General features: G+C 42.5%; 1 protein-coding gene across 3 annotated transcripts in view; it reads right to left on the bottom strand.

Moving 5' to 3' along the window:
* Positions 1 to 19,251, bottom strand: part of EVL (Enah/Vasp-like) — a 137,003-nt gene that overhangs the window by 17,301 nt on the left and 100,451 nt on the right. For all 3 annotated transcript variants that reach the window (XM_056493217.1, XM_056493215.1, XM_056493216.1), the window contains exon 4: positions 731 to 794. In XM_056493217.1, coding sequence (XP_056349192.1) covers positions 731 to 794 — 64 coding nt within the window. The remainder of the gene's footprint in view (positions 1 to 730; positions 795 to 19,251) is intronic.

Below are 19,251 nucleotides of genomic sequence, written 5' to 3'. Positions count from 1 at the left end.
TGAAAGTCCTCTAGTGCAGATGCAGTAATATCTAACTGCATCTACTGGCATATCTTATTCCACTCCAGTGGAGCAAAAGAAGCTTTCCTAGGGCCATGTGCCCTGTAGCAGTCAAGCAATACCTACCCAAAGGGCTTTTACTGTCTATAAACAAAAAAGAATAAATAAAATATTTTTATTCTAACATAGTTAAGCTGCTCATATTTTAAATGTACAGAATAGACACCCAAGCTGGAGGCCTGAATTACATATGGTCTGCAGAATCAGTGACTTCCACTGGTTAAAGGAAGAGCTGGATTAGGTTTTTCAGGAAGGCACTGGGAGAGGCAATATTGCCTGCTTTGGCATGAGCAGGGGCTCTCTGACCTTTATGATAATTCTGCTATCCCAAAGTAAATCCCAGGTGAAATATCACTGCTGACCCTATTAAGAGTATGGGTAAATCCCTACTAAATCTCAGGTCCTACACAGTTATTCATACAGGTGCAGGAAACTAGTTTCCACACACTTTCCTTATAGGTTTTGGAGGTAGGAAGACTCCTGACCTACCAAGCAAAGAGTTTACCTAGAGTGTGAACTTTGGCTCACTTCACCCTTTAGCAGTCATTACAGAATCATTAGCAATAATTAAAAAACATTCAGAACCAGCTTAAAATATGTACAAGTAGAAAGAGCAGTGAGTGTTCATCCAAGTTACAGACTAGAACTCTGCCACAGCTGATGAACTCACCTTCTCTGTGCTTCCATCTCATCTGGGGATGGACCATTCTGGATCTGGCGCTGGGCAGCTGGACCTACAGGAAAAATGAGAGGATGCTATTAAGAAAACAAATGTGTCTGACTTTGAAAAAACAGTGCCACTCAAATTGTTTATCCACCTTACTATGACAGACAAACCTCAAGCATTATTGTCTTCTCTTTGCTTCATTATTATTTTTAGCTCTTTTTTTTCCCTATTAGACAAATCACTGCCTCCTGTACAATTTTAGTCCCACTGGGAGAATCCAGGGGCTAAATGTGGGACAGATTTGTCCAGAAACTTGGCACCAGGGTTGCTGTAGATTACATACTAATCCCTTGATGATGTGAAGACCTGCAGTGTTGCAAAAGTTGCCCTGTAGGATTGCCCATTGCACTGGGATGCAATTTTAGCTTTGACATGGTTCAGCTCCATCCTCCAAGTATTACTCTGTACTTGCACAAGAAACTCAACTTGCTGAGCCTGGGAGCACACATTGTGCTAACTTGTGCTGCTCTGGTGCTGAGCTGGCATCAAAAGCTGCCTGATGGAAGCTGCAAAGAGATGCAAAATTAAACAAGACTTCCACAAAAGTGGTTGTTCTTTTTACAATGCTGTGGTCTTCTGGGGGATCCACAGCAAGCTGAGCTTTCACTGGCATCCACCAAAAAAAGCTGACTATGCTTGTGACCATTTAGGCCACATCTCCTCTCTTGACTGATCATTTAATCTCTGTTCTTGGACATTTAATCAAGGACACTGACACCACATGCCATTTTCAGAGAGAAACAATTATTCTGAAAATAAAAATAGCTACTGGTAACATAAGTGATCTTGCATCTATTACAAGGATTGTTCCATTCATTTGAGGAGGAGGGGCTCAACTTGGATTAAACAGATAAGACTTATATTAAGACTTATATTAAATCCAACAGCAATTTTCCTGATAAACTGGAAAGAAATCAGTTATGTGCCTACCTTAATTTTTCATTTTTACATGTAAAACTTCACCCTTTTAAGAGTTATCCAACAAGAGCAAGTCAGAATTAATTATGTGCAAACCTAAATATGTCATTCTCAAATTGTTAAGCATAATTATCTCTCTATTCTTTACGTATTACTGCCAGGCTGAGTGTTATCTGAAAACCAATTAAGAAAGTATGAAAACAGGAAAGTTGGCAGAAATGCATCACAGTGAGAAATTCCAGAGCATTGACTGATGGTGAGGAAATTGTGCATATTTTTGAAATGTGTTTAAGGACTAACATTTGAAGTAAGGATACACAGAACTTCCTGAAAACCAGGCCTGTGTATTCTAATTTTGGATCTCCCAAAAATGAAGCCAGTGACTACCACTGAGCCAAAAGTTCTGACATTTAAAAATATCCTATGGTTGGGCATGAAGACAGTTCACTTCTTTAATGGCTCAAGTGTTGTTTATCAGAGGTCTTTGGCAAACTGCTTAGACAGAAATGCCACATTTTGTAAAGATCACACAAAACAATGAGCGTGGGGGAGCAGGTGATTGCTTTGGGAAGTTTTGCCTCCGGGAAAAACTCAGCAAGGGTTTGGGAACCACACAACAGGTGGCTCACGTGAAAGGGGTTCAAGGTGTGGCAAGGATCTTCTAGAAACTGCATGTGAGGAGCACAGGGACAGCTCTCAGCCTGCTCAGGCACAGCTCACAGACACAGAAGGCAGGGATTAATTTCATGCTTGATTCTGTACATGGATGCTCTGCCGTGCACGTACAGCAGACAGCTGGGAGGCTGGGGGGGGTTCAGTCCAACTGGATTTCTAGGCTTAATTCCCCTCCACATTTTTAGGTTATTTCTCAGACAGAAGTGGGCATGAACAGTGAGTGCTCTTGGTGATGCCATCCTCATTTGAAGATACTTCATCTGACCCTGCCAGAAGAGGCAGGAAGAGAAGAGGGAAGGGGCTGGCAGAGAAGAGCACTTCTCAGCACAATGACCAGGAGAAAGAGTTTTGCTTCTGAGCCGTTTGCAGCTTCACAGCTGCTGAGAGTCACATTTTTAGAAACCAATGAACACAGGAGATACTCTGTGAATGTCTGTGCTCCCTTGCTTGGTTGCCTTGCAATAATTAACCATGCTTTTATAGAAGCATCTTGTGATTCAGCTGAAGGCAGATTTTGGGAGCACACAGATGTTTGCCGTGTTTGTTTTTTTTCTCCTCCTACTCAAGCACCCCAGCACCCCTCTGGCCCTGCCCAGCTGTCCCTGCAGCAGCAAGGGGATCTCCTGGCACAGGGCACTGCTTTGTGCAGTTTCCATGTGCCAGTGGCTGCTCCTGCACCCCTGCACAGAGATGCTCACATCTGGAACTGTGGCCAGCCAAAAAACAGGAACAAAGCTGTCCCTAAGGAAAACCCATGCCCTGGCTTCCACTGGAGCCAGGAAGGCACGAACAAACAGGAACAATGCCATCCTTTCTCTCCTGCTGGAGAAGCTCCAAGCAATGTTTATTTTCCTTCTTTTATTTGGCTGCAACTGCAAGCAACACTGACTGCATGCACTTAGAAAAGTATCAAAACCATTTATTTCCCTCAGCAGCCAGTATTTTGTGCTTCTTCAGTACAGCAGGTCTTATCTAACATATTTTCATTCATTATACAGAACTGAAGCAGCCCCTGCTTGGGGATTTTGCTCCTATAGCCTCCATGGTGCTTATGGACCAGTGTGGTGAAAGTGGTGGGCTAAGGAAAGGGTCCAGAGTCAGAGCTGAATTAGAAATACATTATGGGCTTTAAATTCATGATATTGAAAATTTTTGTTTTGCATATGAGAAAAACATGATGATTTCATGAAAAAAAACCAACAAAAACAACAAAACCCCAAAACCACAAACAAACACACACACACACAACCCCCCAGGAGATTATAGGAGGAAAAGAGGTGTCAGAGAGACAGACAGCTCTCCCCCACTGTTTGATGATTCCAGCACATGCTGGGATTGTGGGAGACTCTGGTTCAGCCATCAGGTCTGACCTGTCATCGTTCATATTCTGGCAATGTGACATGAACTCTTGCTTATCCTGACAAGAACAGAAGAAATCTTTCCAGATTACAAGTTCCTGCAAAGCTTTTCTTTCCAACAGCAATATCTTTCAAATAAATTGGCATTTTCTGTCACAAATCCCCAACATACCAGTTGTTGAAAGCATTTCTGACTGATGCTAACCCCATTGTCCCTGTTCAGGTACAGCCTGGGCCAGTGCAAAGCCATGCTGGGACTCAGCTGGGCAGGGTATCTTGCTGGGCTCCCCAAAACCCCTTCTGGCTGTCCCTGTGCACTTGGGGCTCTTTGCTCTGGCTCCCAGCAGGCAGCCCCACAATGAGGTGTGACACCCAGCCCCAGGGTGCTGGTCACTGTCATGGTGTGACACCCAGTGGGTGCTGTCCCTGTGCAGCCAGGGTGGGAAGTGCTGTGTCCCCATCTGCCACCACCTCCCCCTTCACAGCCTGCCTGTCATTTCACCCTCTTGTGCTGTTGGCAGTCACACTGCTGCTGCTGCAGAGCCTCTGTCAGCTCTTGAACAGCTGCTCTGCCCCAGGGACCTCAGCCTGCTCTCTCCTGTGGGACTGGAGATGTCCTGGCACAGGCACCACAAACACCTGTAGGAGTGGGAACAGCAGTGCTGGTGACCAGCTGTGCTATGACACTTCCCTAAACTCATTACCAGGGACAGTGATGCTGGACAAAGCACTGATCTAATTAGCCCAGATAAAGCCCTTAGATAAAGCAGGTGGACACTGTTTCTCAGCCAGAGGCAGTACAACCAGAGTTGGGTGACAGGACAGGTCAGGCACACCTAACTTTCCATGGTGAGCTGAAGGACTGGGAAGAGGGATCCCTGCTCACTGTCACTGTCACTGCAGCTGGGCAGAGCCACGGCCCCTCCAGCCTGCTGCCACCCTGCCATGGCTCTCCTGGGACAGGGGCTCCACATCCTGTCCTGCCTTGGATTGATGAGCAGCAGCACCCTGGCAGAGAGAGGGAGCACACCCCACTACTGAAGGATTTGGGGACTGTCACTAAGCCTGCTTTCAGGAGTTTGCCTCACTCCTATCAAACATCACTTGAAATAGAAAGAGTTTCAGAGAGTGTTACTCAGTCTGGGTGCCTCAGCAGCATTTTAGCAGAGTACATTTTAAATACCTTCTGTAGCATCATTTACATGTGGACCAAACTTCTCCTCTGAGAACTGCAAAGAACTTGATCAACCTCAATTAAGCTTCACCAATGCTATGAGACAGAAGTGACTTGATTACACCCAGGCCATGTCTGCACAAATAAAATTTGGTTGCATCAATTTTCCTACAGGTGAGGTTTGCTACTAACACAGTCAAAGCTATGTAAAAGGCATTCTTATTCTGATGCAGACCAAATTTGGTTTGACCTGAGGCAAGTAAAGTGCAGGGAAAGGAGCATTTCCAGCTGTGTGCCAGAAAACCTTCTCTATCTCTGTTCCTTGGTGACCAACAGTGCTGTGAGTCTGTGGCAGAGCAAAGTAAAACACATCCTCTTAAAATCATCCCCAGCAATGCTTTACATAACCTGAGTTTACCTTATACCACACTGGACAAGGAGCAGTGTCTATCAGGTACCAACTCTCAGCTGAATTCTAGAAATTCCTGTTTAGAAGCTATTAAAAGCACCATTCCCAAGGCTGCAACTGCTTTGCTTTTATCTTTTACCTTTTACCTCTAGATTACTTTAATCTAACATGAGACAGGCCCTGCTTAATGTGAAATAAGGGTGTGAGCACACTGTATGAAGTCTGTTCATTTGAACTAAAAACTGATTTAACATTCACTGCTGAAACTTTCTGATGCAGGTAAGATTTAAGGACAGTGACAGAGCTGGAAAAACAAGCCTTGTATTTAACACAGGAGTGCCCTAGTTCACACCTCCTGCAAGGAGTTATGTACAGGTGCATGTGCTGTGCACAGTCCTTTTCTTTGGAATTGATGGAATTGCAAGAGTCCCCACATGCTGTGAGTGTGCACTGAGCAGGATGGAAGACATGAGATCCAGAGGGGAGTTACCAAACAAAAAGGGTGTGCAAAGATCCAGTGCTGGAAGATGATTAGAAAGAAACCATCTTCAATGCACCAGAAGTGCTATTGAGCACACCAGCATGGAACCAGTGCCTCTGACTCAAATGCTAAAGCTGCTAATTCCATTATTTTGCATAAAATAAGATGGCACTTGTTTGATCCTGGCTGTTTGTTCATCATGGCACTGATACAGCATTTGGTAATTTTCCATGCTTGTGTCTTGGTTGAGCTGGTGAAGAAAAAATTAATTTTTTCCTCCTGATTGGAATACAGATGAGACAGTGCTAAAGCAGCTCCTGCAGCAAGCAACTGTACTCTGACAGGAGGGGTCTCAGTAAATGTGTAAAGGACATGGCAGCACTGCTGCAGGGGCCCTGATGCTTTTAGAGAAGCAGCCTTGTTTCACAAGCAGTTTCATGATAAGTAGGCATCCAGCTTAGCTGATGACCAATTGCTTTTGTTAGGGGAGCTGCCTCTGGCTCTAACTGTTATGTGCATAGAAAAGTATAGCAAGAAAAATTTTACTTTTTTATTATTCCCAAAAAAAAAAAAAAAAAGGACATCACTGAATTACAAAGGGTATAATTCCAATATTGGTGGCTTTATAAACGTGCTCAGAGGAGATGATGGGAGAAGATGTCAATCAGTGCCAAAAGTAAAAAAGTAATCTGTAAAATTCAGGACCATGAGATTAGCTTAAAAAAAAGAAAAGAAAGTAAATTAACCCCACAATTATTAGTAGCAAATAAACAAGTCCCCAAGCACTTCTGTTCCCTCCTTTTTTTTGATTGTTTTTTAGAATGTGCATCAAGACTGTTTTCCTGAACATCCAGGATTGAAACTTTTCAATAAAGGTGAAGATTAGCTCATAATCTTGTGCCTCTAGGCAGTAATGGAGCTTTAAGAAAAACACCAAGTACCGTCAGAATCTCATTAAAATCCAGAGCATGGGCAGTGCCAGAGCCCAAAGAAGCTGAGAGTGGAAATCAGTAGACTCCATCTAAAGACATGGGTTACATTGCAAAGATATTTGCCTGAATTCAGTTTACTGGGGACATGGATCATTTCACTCAGTACCAGTCTGCCAGGTGCTGTCCCAGCAGAGACAGGGACACTGCAATGCTGGCCTTGTGTCTGCAGCAGGAGCATTGCTGAGCTCACCCACTTTCCCTTGGATGTCTCAAGCCCCACACATCTGTTCTGTGAAATATAAACTATCAACTTTTAGCTAAGTGTGACTGTGTGTGTTTCTGCACCCAGGTAAGTGCATATACCTCTTTATATCCACTTCACACTTACATCTCTTTACATCAAATAAAAAGCAGGGATTTGATACCTTTTTTTTTTTTTTTTTTTTTTTGACAAATTGAATTTCTGAAAATTTCTGAAGTTACAGGGAAAAAACCCCAACCACTGGCACGGACAGCAGTTCAATCAGCCAATATTTACACACACAGCTGGTCAAACATCATCTCTGATTTAGCTTAACTATAGGATTTATGACACATTAGATCAGAAATATATATACACCCACTGTAGCCTGGTGCAGCACCCAAGGCACCAAGAGCAGCATGGTCTATTCTTGCCTATACCCACATACAACCTGGCAAGGCAAGGCTCTCTGTTTTCAATGTTTCTTCCTGTTTCCCTGCTGGTAGGACAGTGAACCCCTCAGGGCAGCAGGGCCCATACATGCATTGAAGCACCATGCACACACAGAAAACATCACATTATAAACACACAGTTTGCATCTAGGTAATAGTTAAGATCCAGACAAGATCTATTTTACCAAGATTTAAATCCCAACACTGCTGTAAGGCAACTATGATAGGCACCTGTACCTGGGTAAGAATACTGGACAGAAGAGTGTGTCTACAAAACACAACTAAATAGAGATATATTTCAAGATTTAGGAAAGAAAAAAAAAAAAAAAAAACAAACCAAAAAAAAACCACATGGAAAAGTATCATTTGAATTAGGTAGCATTCCTTAATAATTAAGTTGCAGTCTTAAATAAATTCAACAGATAAACAAAATATTCAAATACAGCACCTGATCCCATTCACACTTACACCCAAAGCCAAGCTGTTTGCTTAAGGGAAGCAAAAGTCCCACTAACTAGAAAGGCCTAGAGTAAATCTGCTCATCTCTGCAAATCCTCACTTCCAGAAGAGCTAACAGGAATTGACAGTCACAGGCAGATCACTATGGAGAAAAAAATAGCCAAATATCCCATTAACTACAGCAGGAATAAAATGCTGCCCTTCTTCATATCTGTTTTTAAAACCATTAACTATTCCATGAGTACAGATGCTCTTCACTAGCAGTAAAAACAGAAGCAATCCAACACATTGATTCAGAAGTCACCATCCCACCTCCTTGCTGTAATGACCTCTCCTGATTTAACAGCCCTGACTAATGCCAGCATCTCCTCAACCTAATGGGCCATTTCTCTCAAATACTATCTCAGCCTCCTGCTGCCCACCTGCCTGAATTAAGAGCAAATTAAAGCCAAACAATCCGTCACTGAGATACAACTGGGATGGTTTCCCAGCACAACAGGATGGGGCACAGGCCATCTCCACACCACAACGCCCTGGCACGAGCATCCCTTCCCCTTCCCCTTCCCAGGACAGCTCCTGCAGGAGCACAGCATGCAGGGGAGGTGCAAGGCAGGGGAGCTCCCCATCACCTACAGGACATTCGGCACAGCACGATGCAGTCACAGTGGCAGAGGCAGAAGCAGTGCCAGATCCATTCCCTGCTGACCATAGTATGGCCACAGCCTGCCCAGCACTCCCTGCCACAGGCCAGGTTTCACCAGCTGTAATCAATCCCCTGCTGCAGCAGCACAGTGGGCCTGGCCACTTAAATATTTAATTGGACCCTTTTCCTCACCTATCACAACACTTGGGGGTGTCTGAAGCCAGACTTCATTGTCTGGACTTTCACAGAATGCTGTGAAAGTAAGAAAGAAATTGCATTTTCCGCCTCCTGCCCCAATCTGACCTCCCTGTATACACCTACATACAAGCAATTACAATAAAAGCAAAGTGTGAATAAACTGAAAGTTCAGTTCTCTTGGGGAAAAATGGCTGCTATTGAACATGCAGGAACAAATTCACTGGTAGCTTCTGAAGTCAAAGGGGTTCAGTGATAAATGTTGAGCACTAGTCTTAAAATGTAAGTGTGAAACAAGATGGCTTCAGAAATATGTAAATATGGCTTAAAATCCCCATCTACTATTAAATTGTCTCTTCATTATCCCAACATACCTATCTCCTCTGATCCTAACACTTCACCCTTTTTACTTTGCTTGCAAATCACTTTCCTCTTCTATATTTAAGTGTGGCAGGTCTTCCAGGCAATCCAGTTGAAGTTAAACAGAGAGTTTGTACAAGGAGGCTAAACAGAATATTTATTTGCTCTCCACTTCTGCCTTATCACCTCTGATCCATTTCTTTCCCTTCTCCTCACCTTTGCATTCTTCTGTCTGCTGGGGACTTCACACAGCTTAATGCTCTACTCCTCAAGCAAATTCATAGCTGGTTTAGGGGATGCATCTCCATAGCTTCTGATGTAGATCAATTAGTGTTTTGACCCACTGAACTCAGCAGCTAAGTCTTTTATCTAATATCTGATTTTTTAGAATATGTTGAATAAAAATTCTAAGTTTTTATAATTGTAAGTTACCTATGGCTACACCAGGTGAAACCCATAATTAGCAGTGTATCAGATCCACTCCTATAATTCTCAGGCAATACTTACTCATCATAACTGAGTAGTTGCTACTCTCTGTCCCTGCCTCTCACAACATTCTCACAATGACTCATAATGTAGATATGCTGATAGCAAAGCTGCTTATCATATGTTTTCTAATGCTTGCTGCCATGAATTATTTATGTCCCATTTTAAGTCTACAATATCAATACCTCTCAGGTGTTCCCCACTATCAGATGGAGCAAAACAAGCATTAACCAATCAATATCTGAGACAGCAAAAACTCTGTTAACAGCAAACTATCCTTTTCACTATGGCACACAGATGGTCTAAACTCTACCTGCACATGCTCATTGTTTTCTGCTTGCTGGCTTATAAAGCCATTAGAGGCATACCAGAAACAGGAGTATTAAATTCAAACCTGAGTGTAAATTCAGGGTCTCACAGCCATAAAGGTTAATGGTTTTATACAACTACATTCTGAGGATTTAAGAAGATTCAGGAATATATTTAAATGAACAAAAATGGCATTAAAATTGTAAAATTGTAGGCCATGTCTTATATCCAGGACTCCAGTTTTCCTAGAGAACAGGGCATCATCAAACCATTGCATTCTCAGTTTTGAGGGCACTTCAAGTCCTTTTTGTTCTCTGTGCTTTCTTCCTGTATGTCACACTGAAGGACTGAAGAGAAGCATCTGGCTGATGTAAAATATCAGCTAAGCTCTCCAAAGTGCTCACTTATCCTGCAACACCACTGGAACCACCTGCTCTTTCAAGAGAAAACACTATTACACAAATGTAGGCATTTAAAACAGTGTATCAAACTAATGACAGAATCTGAAAATCCAGAGATGTACAACTTAATTCTGTCCTAAGAATGCATCTAACTCTTTCAGTGACTTATTTGGCTGAGATTATGTTAACCCATATTTTCTTTATTATTTTCTAACACACTTATCTCTCGAGTCTTATCACAGTGAGGTCGTGGTTTCTACAGGGTTAAATATGGTCATGCCTAATAAAAAGCTAAAAAACATCCTTCAAAGCCAAACAGCATCTCAGAGACTCTCAAACTGATCTTATAGAGATTAACAAATTCCTACAGATCCTTTGGCAGACTTACCACCTGCACAGCAAACTCCCTGCCAGCAGTCTGCCATGGAGCCAGAAAACCAGTGTGTGTGATAACTCCTGCCTCCACCCCAACTCCACCCTCCTCCCTAAAACTGACATAGTATTTTTAAATAGCTCATTCAAACACAACCTGGGGCAGCAGAGCCAGGGCCACCAAGTGACTGAGTAAATGGCAGAGCAGGAGAGCTCACATGGATTGGGAACAGAGACCTCACCATCACTTCTGATTCTAAAATAAAGATTGGTATCCACAATCCCACCAGCAAGAGAGTGGCCCCTTTTAAGTGGAAATAGCAGCATGGCCCACAGGAAAAATAATTAAAGAACCTGAGGAAGGCATCTACCCCAGACATTATGACATGACTCACCACCTCTGCTTCTATTTTGGATAAACAAAGTTATGACTTGCTGGACACTATCAGTCTTGGTCCAAGTGTGGGGGAGAAAAATCTGGTGTGGCCAAATTGTGAAAATACTTTTGTATCACCAGCACTGGGATTCCTAAGCTGTGGTGCATGTGGAGGGATACTCTTATTGTGCAGTACTGGGCATAACCCTGCCCCCCAAAAATCTTATAATTTCTTATTAGCATTACTTGACCCTCACAAATATTACAGCCCAGCTTGCCTGTGGCAGCACAGATGATTCCTGAATCAGGAGCACTTGCAGATGCTGTGCACCTAAAGAGATTTTAAGTAACCATTCAATTGACCTCCTCTTACCCCTGTATATAAAAAACCCTTGACCTCATTTTGAGCATAAAGCAATACTAGCTGGCTGGAACACAAGCACTCCCCCAACTAACTGCTCCTGTAATCCTTGCAACAGGAAATCAATTGTGAAAATAGCATTTTGACAAAAATAAATCACTACTGACAAGAAGGCTGACCTCTTGATGCCCAGCACTTACCTAGTGCAGCAGCCTGCTGGAAGGAGACGTGCTAGAAAAATGCTTCTTTTCTAAACAGAAGTTGGAAAACACTAATTCCACAATCTGCAGCACTGAAAATAAAGGACAGCTCTGATCCTGCAAGTGGTAGCAGGCAGGCAGGTGACTCTCCTACATGAAGCCTTTTGAAGGAAGGCTGTAATTATCTGGTTGAGCACCTGCTGATTGTATCTGGAGACTGTGCGAATAAGAGCCAATATGCAGCTCATGTCATTTTACTTTCTGTACATTTTGTCCTTAATTGAAAAGGTTGCTTTCCTTTTCTATTCCTAATATCTATTATCCATGCTTGAGAAGGCACTTAACAGCACATTAGACAGCTAAGAACCCAGAGGCTGTGCCAAAACTGAAATAACACTATAAAATGAATCAAGTGCTTGGTTTCATTTTAGTAGTGTCTTTATCAACTGGCACTCTGAGAAGGTTTGTACTTTAGAGCGCTCAGGAAAAACTCAAGAAAGAGAACAAAGAACTTTCAAGTTCCTCAGCCAGACAAAATATACTATAAAAGCCATTCTCATGTCATTGACCATGTCTTTGTAGTTCTCAAGATGGAAACTCATTTCTGTTATTAAGGGTCAGTGTCAGATGTTTTGTTATACCTGTAGAAGCTGTTTATGCTGAGCCAGCCTTAACTTTTTATATTGCCCTTCTCTGCTCTCAACCTCCATTTCTGCCATCAGTTCCAAAGGACTCCTGGGTACTGTGCCAAGGAGAGCTGAAGTGTTTCCCAGTAGCTTGCAGGATGGCTGCTATTCCACATGCAGCCACACACCTTAGCAATTAGGCTGGGATACGACTGTATGGAGCAGATTTAAGACCTGGGAGAAATCAGCCTGCTCACCTCCTCATTTTGTCTCTCTGGAGCTGCTCCCTGCACAGAGGCTTGGCTGAGTCCATGCCAAGCCAGGACACTTAAATTGATGGATCCTCCCCTGAATTTCTGCAGTACAGGCACAACTGAGCCAGACCAACCGAGGAATCCAGCACACAACCTTCAGTTCTTGCATGGACAGCCCAGACTCAGGTTCTCAACCAGGACTCACCCATGGGACTCAGAAGACTCATCTGGTGCAACATCTATTTCAGAACCAGCCCCTAACACATATTTCCAGTTACAAACAATTTTAAATGGGATGCAAGACTGGAAGTTTCTGCCAAGAAATAGAGAGCAAGAAGCATTCCCAGCAAATGCAAGTCTCACAGACTAAGCCCAGAAAAACCCTGACATCTCAAGTAAAAATTACAGTTACCAGAAATTATCTCCATTGGAGCATCTTGTACTGATGCCATTCTCTAGCAATATGCTCTGATTTAATCAGTGTTTGTGGTACTAAATTAAACAATATTTAGAAGACATGCCTATACTTTGCATATCTTTTCTTTGCAGGGCACTGCTAAGAGCAGAATAGCTGCACAGATGAAGGAGAGATGAAGGCTGGTAAGTCAGCCATTTCTCATGACAGTCACCTCACAAGTTATTTAAGCTGCTGTCTGCCAGTAGCCCATAGTATGGTAACAATTAAATAGTAACATATCTATATTACATTGCTTTTTAAACTGCCTTCAATGAAAAAATTTCAATCAATTTAACTGATGGGAAATTTGAAGTCTGTTACACTGCTATTAGCATCATTTGGTATAAAGCAAGTGCAGGCATGCATTTGATACTTCTGAGAGGGCTTGACTTTAATTAATTTAAACTTTCAAATTGATTATGATTCACTTGAAAATGCATTCTGTTCCCTGAGAGTATGAACAGGCACTTCTTGGGAAACCATGATGAAATTCTCCTATGATGCAAAAGCCTGAGACCCAAGAAAAAGCCCCAGACTCCTGTAAAGAGGCTAGCAAGCACAATTCAAAGTACTTCAGCTTTGCAAACTTGCAGTTGCAACACCACCCTCCTCAGTTATCAGTGCCAGTCTAAGAGAGGGATGGATCCTCCTGGCTGTGTGTGTCTCTGCTGGTTACAGAAGCCTGGGTGAGACTCAGTTCTATAAATATAGCTGGGATGAGTCCAAATCCTGAGAGACTAAGCCATAAACTCTACCAAATCACCCACAGATTCACGGAGGGTTTGGAAAACCCAGAACCATGCTGGATCTTGGCTCAGCACAGCTCAGCACCGTGACTCATGTTGGGTGTCCCAGAAAAAGCCTTGCAGGGACACAGTGGGCAAACATTCCTTAGTGAGAGACAGATACTGTTAGGCTCTGCCTGACCTTCCATAATGGGACCTCTCCTGATAAATCAAACAGGCCTGTTCATCCCCAACAATGCATGGAGGTTTATTCACCCCTGATCTTGGGGACCAGCTTTCTGTCCCATTATCTGTCTCATATTGAAAGGAGGCTGAGACAACTGTGACCAACTGTGACCAGAGCATGTATCTTTTCCCCAGTATAGAGAAAAAGAACATTCCAGAATGAATGTTAAAAATAGCTGGTTTGCCTTAGAGGGTGTATTCACATTGAAAGACAGAAAACAAGTCTAAGTGGCCACCTCTAATATGACAGGCACCTTACAGCCTGCTTTCTGCCAAAATACCTAAATCCCTGCCCTTTCTTCTCCTTAAATTTTTTACCATTCCAAATTGTAGATGCTTTTCAGAATGTTATGAGAAGATTTGGAGGAGAGAGGGCAGATGCAACCTTCTAAGTTACATTAAACCAGCCTTTTTTCAGACTAAAAAATCTCTTCAATATTATGTCTTAAAATCTACAGCAGTCCTGCCTTTATTCCCTCATTTCTTGTACCAGTGGTGTTTCAGCTCCCCAGCATCCTCTTTTAGCCCTGCTCAGTATCTCCCAGGCACATTCCACCCAGTGCTGAGATGACTGGACAGGCTGGTTTGGGTATCAACATCAGCAAGGCAGCTTGATGCTTTCAGAGCAAGGTGTATCCTTTCAAACACAGTATTTTATATTCCAGTGGTGGTAATGAGCCAGTTGGGCAAACTTACCTGGGGAAGTGGTAGACTCTCTGTCACATGAAGTTATTCCATCAATACAATGGCTTTCTACAGTATGTCTTCACTTGGTAAAGAATTTGTGTTCAGAATACAAAGCTCTGAACAGAGGTTACAGTGGATGGCTTTAATGATCTCTTCTGACTCTAAAATTCCAGGAGTCCAACATCATTGCTTATGTGCTTCTTTACACCAAAGATCTGCTTGACTCTTCTGGGAAAACATTAAAGCTTAAAAGCTTGCCAAGCTGAGAAAATAACCGTGGTATTTCCAGCTGCTTTCCCCAGAATGTTACATTAATCCTTCCCCTGGCCCTGAGCAAGCCTTGCCACTTTTCCTTTGAGCAGCTTGACAAAGGAGCACGGTTGTACTGCTCCTCTCTAGGCTCTGGAAGGGCTCCCCCCTCTCCACAAGTTTGCTCTCAGGTATTGCCAAGCCACCAAAGGATTTGGGAAGCTTTCCTTGCTGTTCCCTGACATGGGTATAAGCATTTCCTTGCAAGTCTGGAAGGTGGCACCACAGCTCACACTGATGACCAAGCAGAGCCTGCCAGCAGATTTAAGTGATAACCTAAATAAGAACCACTCAGAATGTCATTCATAAAGCTGAAAAACTAGCAGTGCCCCAGACTTCTCCTGCATGCAGGAGTGACACACAGGACACAGGGATGCTGTCCAGCTGCCAAGGATGGGACCTGGCTGAACACCCCCTCCCCACCCCCAGAACAAGCCCACCTGGGCACCCAAGAAATGTGAGCAATGCTGCAGTGTGCTGATGAAGCTCAATCTGCTGTCACCCAAGCTGAACTGCAGAGCACACTGCCTGCCCTAGTTATCAAATGACCTGAAATTCAGCACGATCATCTGCCATAACAGCTGGCTCATGATGATGAGAGAAACTCCTGCCTGGCTGCTGACCCTGAGCCAGCAGCAGGAGCCCAGGATCCAGCACACACAGGAGATGCTGCTCCCCTCCCCCTGCAGGGCACGGCCTCAAAATGTCTCGTGTTCTTCGAATTCTGCACGCTGACTCCTTCCTCTACACATTTATTTTTCATCTGTATCATTAAAAAGAGATTTCAGAGACCTGGTACTTCAAAGAAGGGGAAAATAATGAAACATCCTTCCCAAGGAATTAAAATGAAGGTAAGGTTGGATCTTGTCAGTTTTCTTTCTTTCTACTTAGGGTGCTACATAAATAATACACAGCACCAGAAAATTTACTTCTTTTTACAGTAGCAACCTATATAGGAACATAGTACCAAACATGAAAATGGTTGTATGAGTAAGACTTAAGTGCTCAATACAGGCAAAATTAGGAAGCTAAATAACAGGCATTATAAAGGTATTATTAGGAAGCTAAATACAGGTATTATAAAGATATTTTTAGAAATGACTTATGCTCAAATACTCATACTTTTTAAAGTTATTTTGATGAACATCAAGTTATATTTTTCTATTCCACTGACAAAAAAAATCCTAATCATATATTAAAAAAGTTTAGTTTTACTAATGTAAAAGTTAATATTAGTGATATTTACTACTCCTTAATGAAATAAGCAGAATTAAATGCTCATAGTATATCTTAAGATAATTGCTTTTGCACTTCTTCCCCAATTAGAAATGAAGAGTGAAAGCTCTTATTGAAGAGCAGCCCCTCAGCTGGAACCCAAATGTTACTCCTTTGAACCCAATGGACATAATTTCCTGCTAAATTTGGTCTAGAAGATGATGTTTTCTGTGTGGATCCGTCCTCTTGGCTAAATACATTTTCCCATTCCCTAGCTAAAACGGGAAATGAGGACTGCACATGTTCTTAGTGTTCTGTGTCTCAGTCCTAGAAAGCCCAACAGGTTCACACTGCTAATGTTGTGCCTAAGAAGCATCTGTCTGATTTTCACACATGTAACTGGTTGTAGCTGTTGCTAGAGCTCATATGTGCATGAGCAAGAACAAAGTTTGGACTGAACATATGCCTTATTCCCTGTGTTTACTTCAAGGTAGGCTTCAGAATCCTTTCTGTAAGTGTGAATACAACCATGAATATTTGATTAGGGACACAGGGAGAGAATCTGAAATCATGTGGCATGAAGGCTTTAGCTAAAGTATGCATGAACAAGCAAAGTAGCTAATATTAAATGTATGCTTGTATTTTTCTTGCTCTGCAGCCTTGTCTGCACATCAGTGTGAATTAAACAAATTGAAACCCCACATTAAGCAGCATCAGATCTAATTGCACTGCAAAATGTTTCCCTAATGAATTTCAGTTTTCTTATTTTCTCTTACTTGTGTTATCATGCTATTGAATAAAAGCAGTTTACTAATGTATACAGGTATATGTGGGTATATAGAGGTAATTAATATTAAGCCAGTTATTTTGGTTAGTTTATGAGAAGAAAATGTGAAAATAAACATTTTTTGCTGTATTAATTTTACTTGTGGGATACTGTCAATAATGTCTTGTTTTTATTTTTTGATGTTGTTTGCCAGGTGCTGACAAATGCATGATTGGAGTTACTCCCTGTCCTGGACCCTTTCTTTCATAGATGAAGCCAAATCAGCATAATTTTGTCTTAAAAACTTTTAAAAGAAGTGGTTTTTTTAGGCTGGCAATAATGATACAAGTAAGTTTATGATAAAGCTTCCTGCAGCAGAATCTTATTCAGCCACATACAATCTTAAAAGTGTTGCTCTGAGAACTACAGACAAACTTCTTGGGAAACGCCAGAGGAGGTGTTTGGCTTTCAACTGTAATGCAGTAGACAGCTAATTAAATGCTTTGCTAATAATAGTATCCTGTGTATGAGGAGATAAGCTCAATTACTTACTGAATTTAAGTGGAGTTTTGCAGACATGTTGGCATATTCCTGGTAGCTAAACCAACTTTTTCTTAGCAATACAATTCACTCTCCTTTCTATTTCTCTAGTTTAGATGTATCATTAATGAACATAAAATGTCACTGATAGAAAGAAATAAACAAATCTGACATTTCTTAGCTAAAGCTCCATTACTACATAAAAAATAACCATCAACTAAATACAATAACAGCAGACACTCATCACAAAAAAACCTCAAGAGAAGTCAAAGGAAATCACCCTACTGACTTTAGGCAAAACTAGACAAAATGTAGGATTGTTGTCATCAAAATGTGTTTGCAGTCTGCATGTAATTCATGGACCACACAATGCTGTGAAATTCACTACTTTCAGCACATAATCATCAACACTGACAGTGAGCAGGGAAAATGGAATGCTCTTTGCTTCCCAGATTCCTTGGGAAATAGACAGTGTGACAACCCTTCTTCGATTAAGACACCAGACTTTTTACTCTTCACACTCCATCCTCTCAGAAAGCACAGCAGTGAATTGGAGGTAGAGTACACAGCCTAAATTAAAAGAAAAGTTGTTGTTCATGGAGCAATAATGCCATTTGTTTCATCTCCTTAGGGCATGCCTACCCAACTCAGCAGGGCCATGCAAGAAACCTATTGACACAGTGCCACGATCAAGGGAGGGAGGGGATTCTTCCCCTCTATCTGCCCCTGTGAGATCCCACCTGGAGTACTGCCCTGGAGCCCTCAGCACATGGGAAGCATGGAGCTGCTGCAGGAAGGTCCCAAGGATGCTCAGAGCACCTGTCCAAGAGAGACAGTCTGAGAGAGCTGGGGCTGGTTAGCCTGGAGAAGAAAAAGGCTCTAGGGAGACTTTATAGCACCTTCTAGTTTCTAAAGTGAGCCTACAAGAAAGAGTTTTTACAAGGGCATATAGTGCTAGGACAAGGCTTTAAGATGAAGGAGGGTAGGTTTAGATTAGATAGTAGAGGACATTCTTTACTGTGAGGGTGGTGAGGCACTGGCACAGGCTGCCCACAGAAGATGTGGATGCCCCATCCCTGGAAGTGCTCCAGGCCAGGCTGGATGGAGCTCCAAGCCACCTGGTCCAGTGGGAGGTGTCCCTGCCCATGACAGGAGGGCTGCATTTTAAAGCAGGAGGGTGATTTTAAAGTCCACTGCAACCCAAACCATTCTGTGATTTTATGATTCTATGATTCTGTGATCCACTGGAGGGTGATGAAGATGACTGGAGGCTGCAAATGGCTCATGAGAAGGGGCTGGGGGTGTCATCTTGTTTGGCTCAGAGAAAAGAAGGCTGAGGACCAGTCTCACTGTGGCACCAAATCCAACTGGTTCATGATGGGAAAGGCACAGCCCTGGGACAAGGGTCTGGTTTCATGGGGGAGTTTTCCTCCTTGGTGATTCTCAAAACTCACTGGATCAAGGCACTGAGCAATCTGACCAAATTTTGAATTTAGCCTTGCTTTAAATAGGTGCTTGGACTAGATGTTCTCCAGAGATCCCTAAATAACTCTGCCTGAAGACACTGGGGAAATTAAGGAAGCAGGTATCACTAGAGTCCACAGCATATAGAGAGCAAATAAAAGAACTTAACTCACCACGGTTTTTATTTCAAAATTACTTCTCTATTAATGGTCTGGGGTCCACTAAGCAGCTTCTAGATCTTAATTAAAGTAGCTATTTCAAAGATAATTTGCATTTAATACCTAAGTACCTAATAATCTCCTAAATGCTTTCCTGAATTTGAGCTCTGCTGTAACAGATGTCCTTGTATGAAACAAGGAACCAAAAAGCAGAA

This window comes from Oenanthe melanoleuca, chromosome 5, assembly GCF_029582105.1.
Source record: "Oenanthe melanoleuca isolate GR-GAL-2019-014 chromosome 5, OMel1.0, whole genome shotgun sequence".
NCBI classification, from domain to species: Eukaryota; Metazoa; Chordata; class Aves; order Passeriformes; family Muscicapidae; genus Oenanthe; species Oenanthe melanoleuca.
This window is presented reverse-complemented; position numbering and strand designations above follow the sequence as displayed.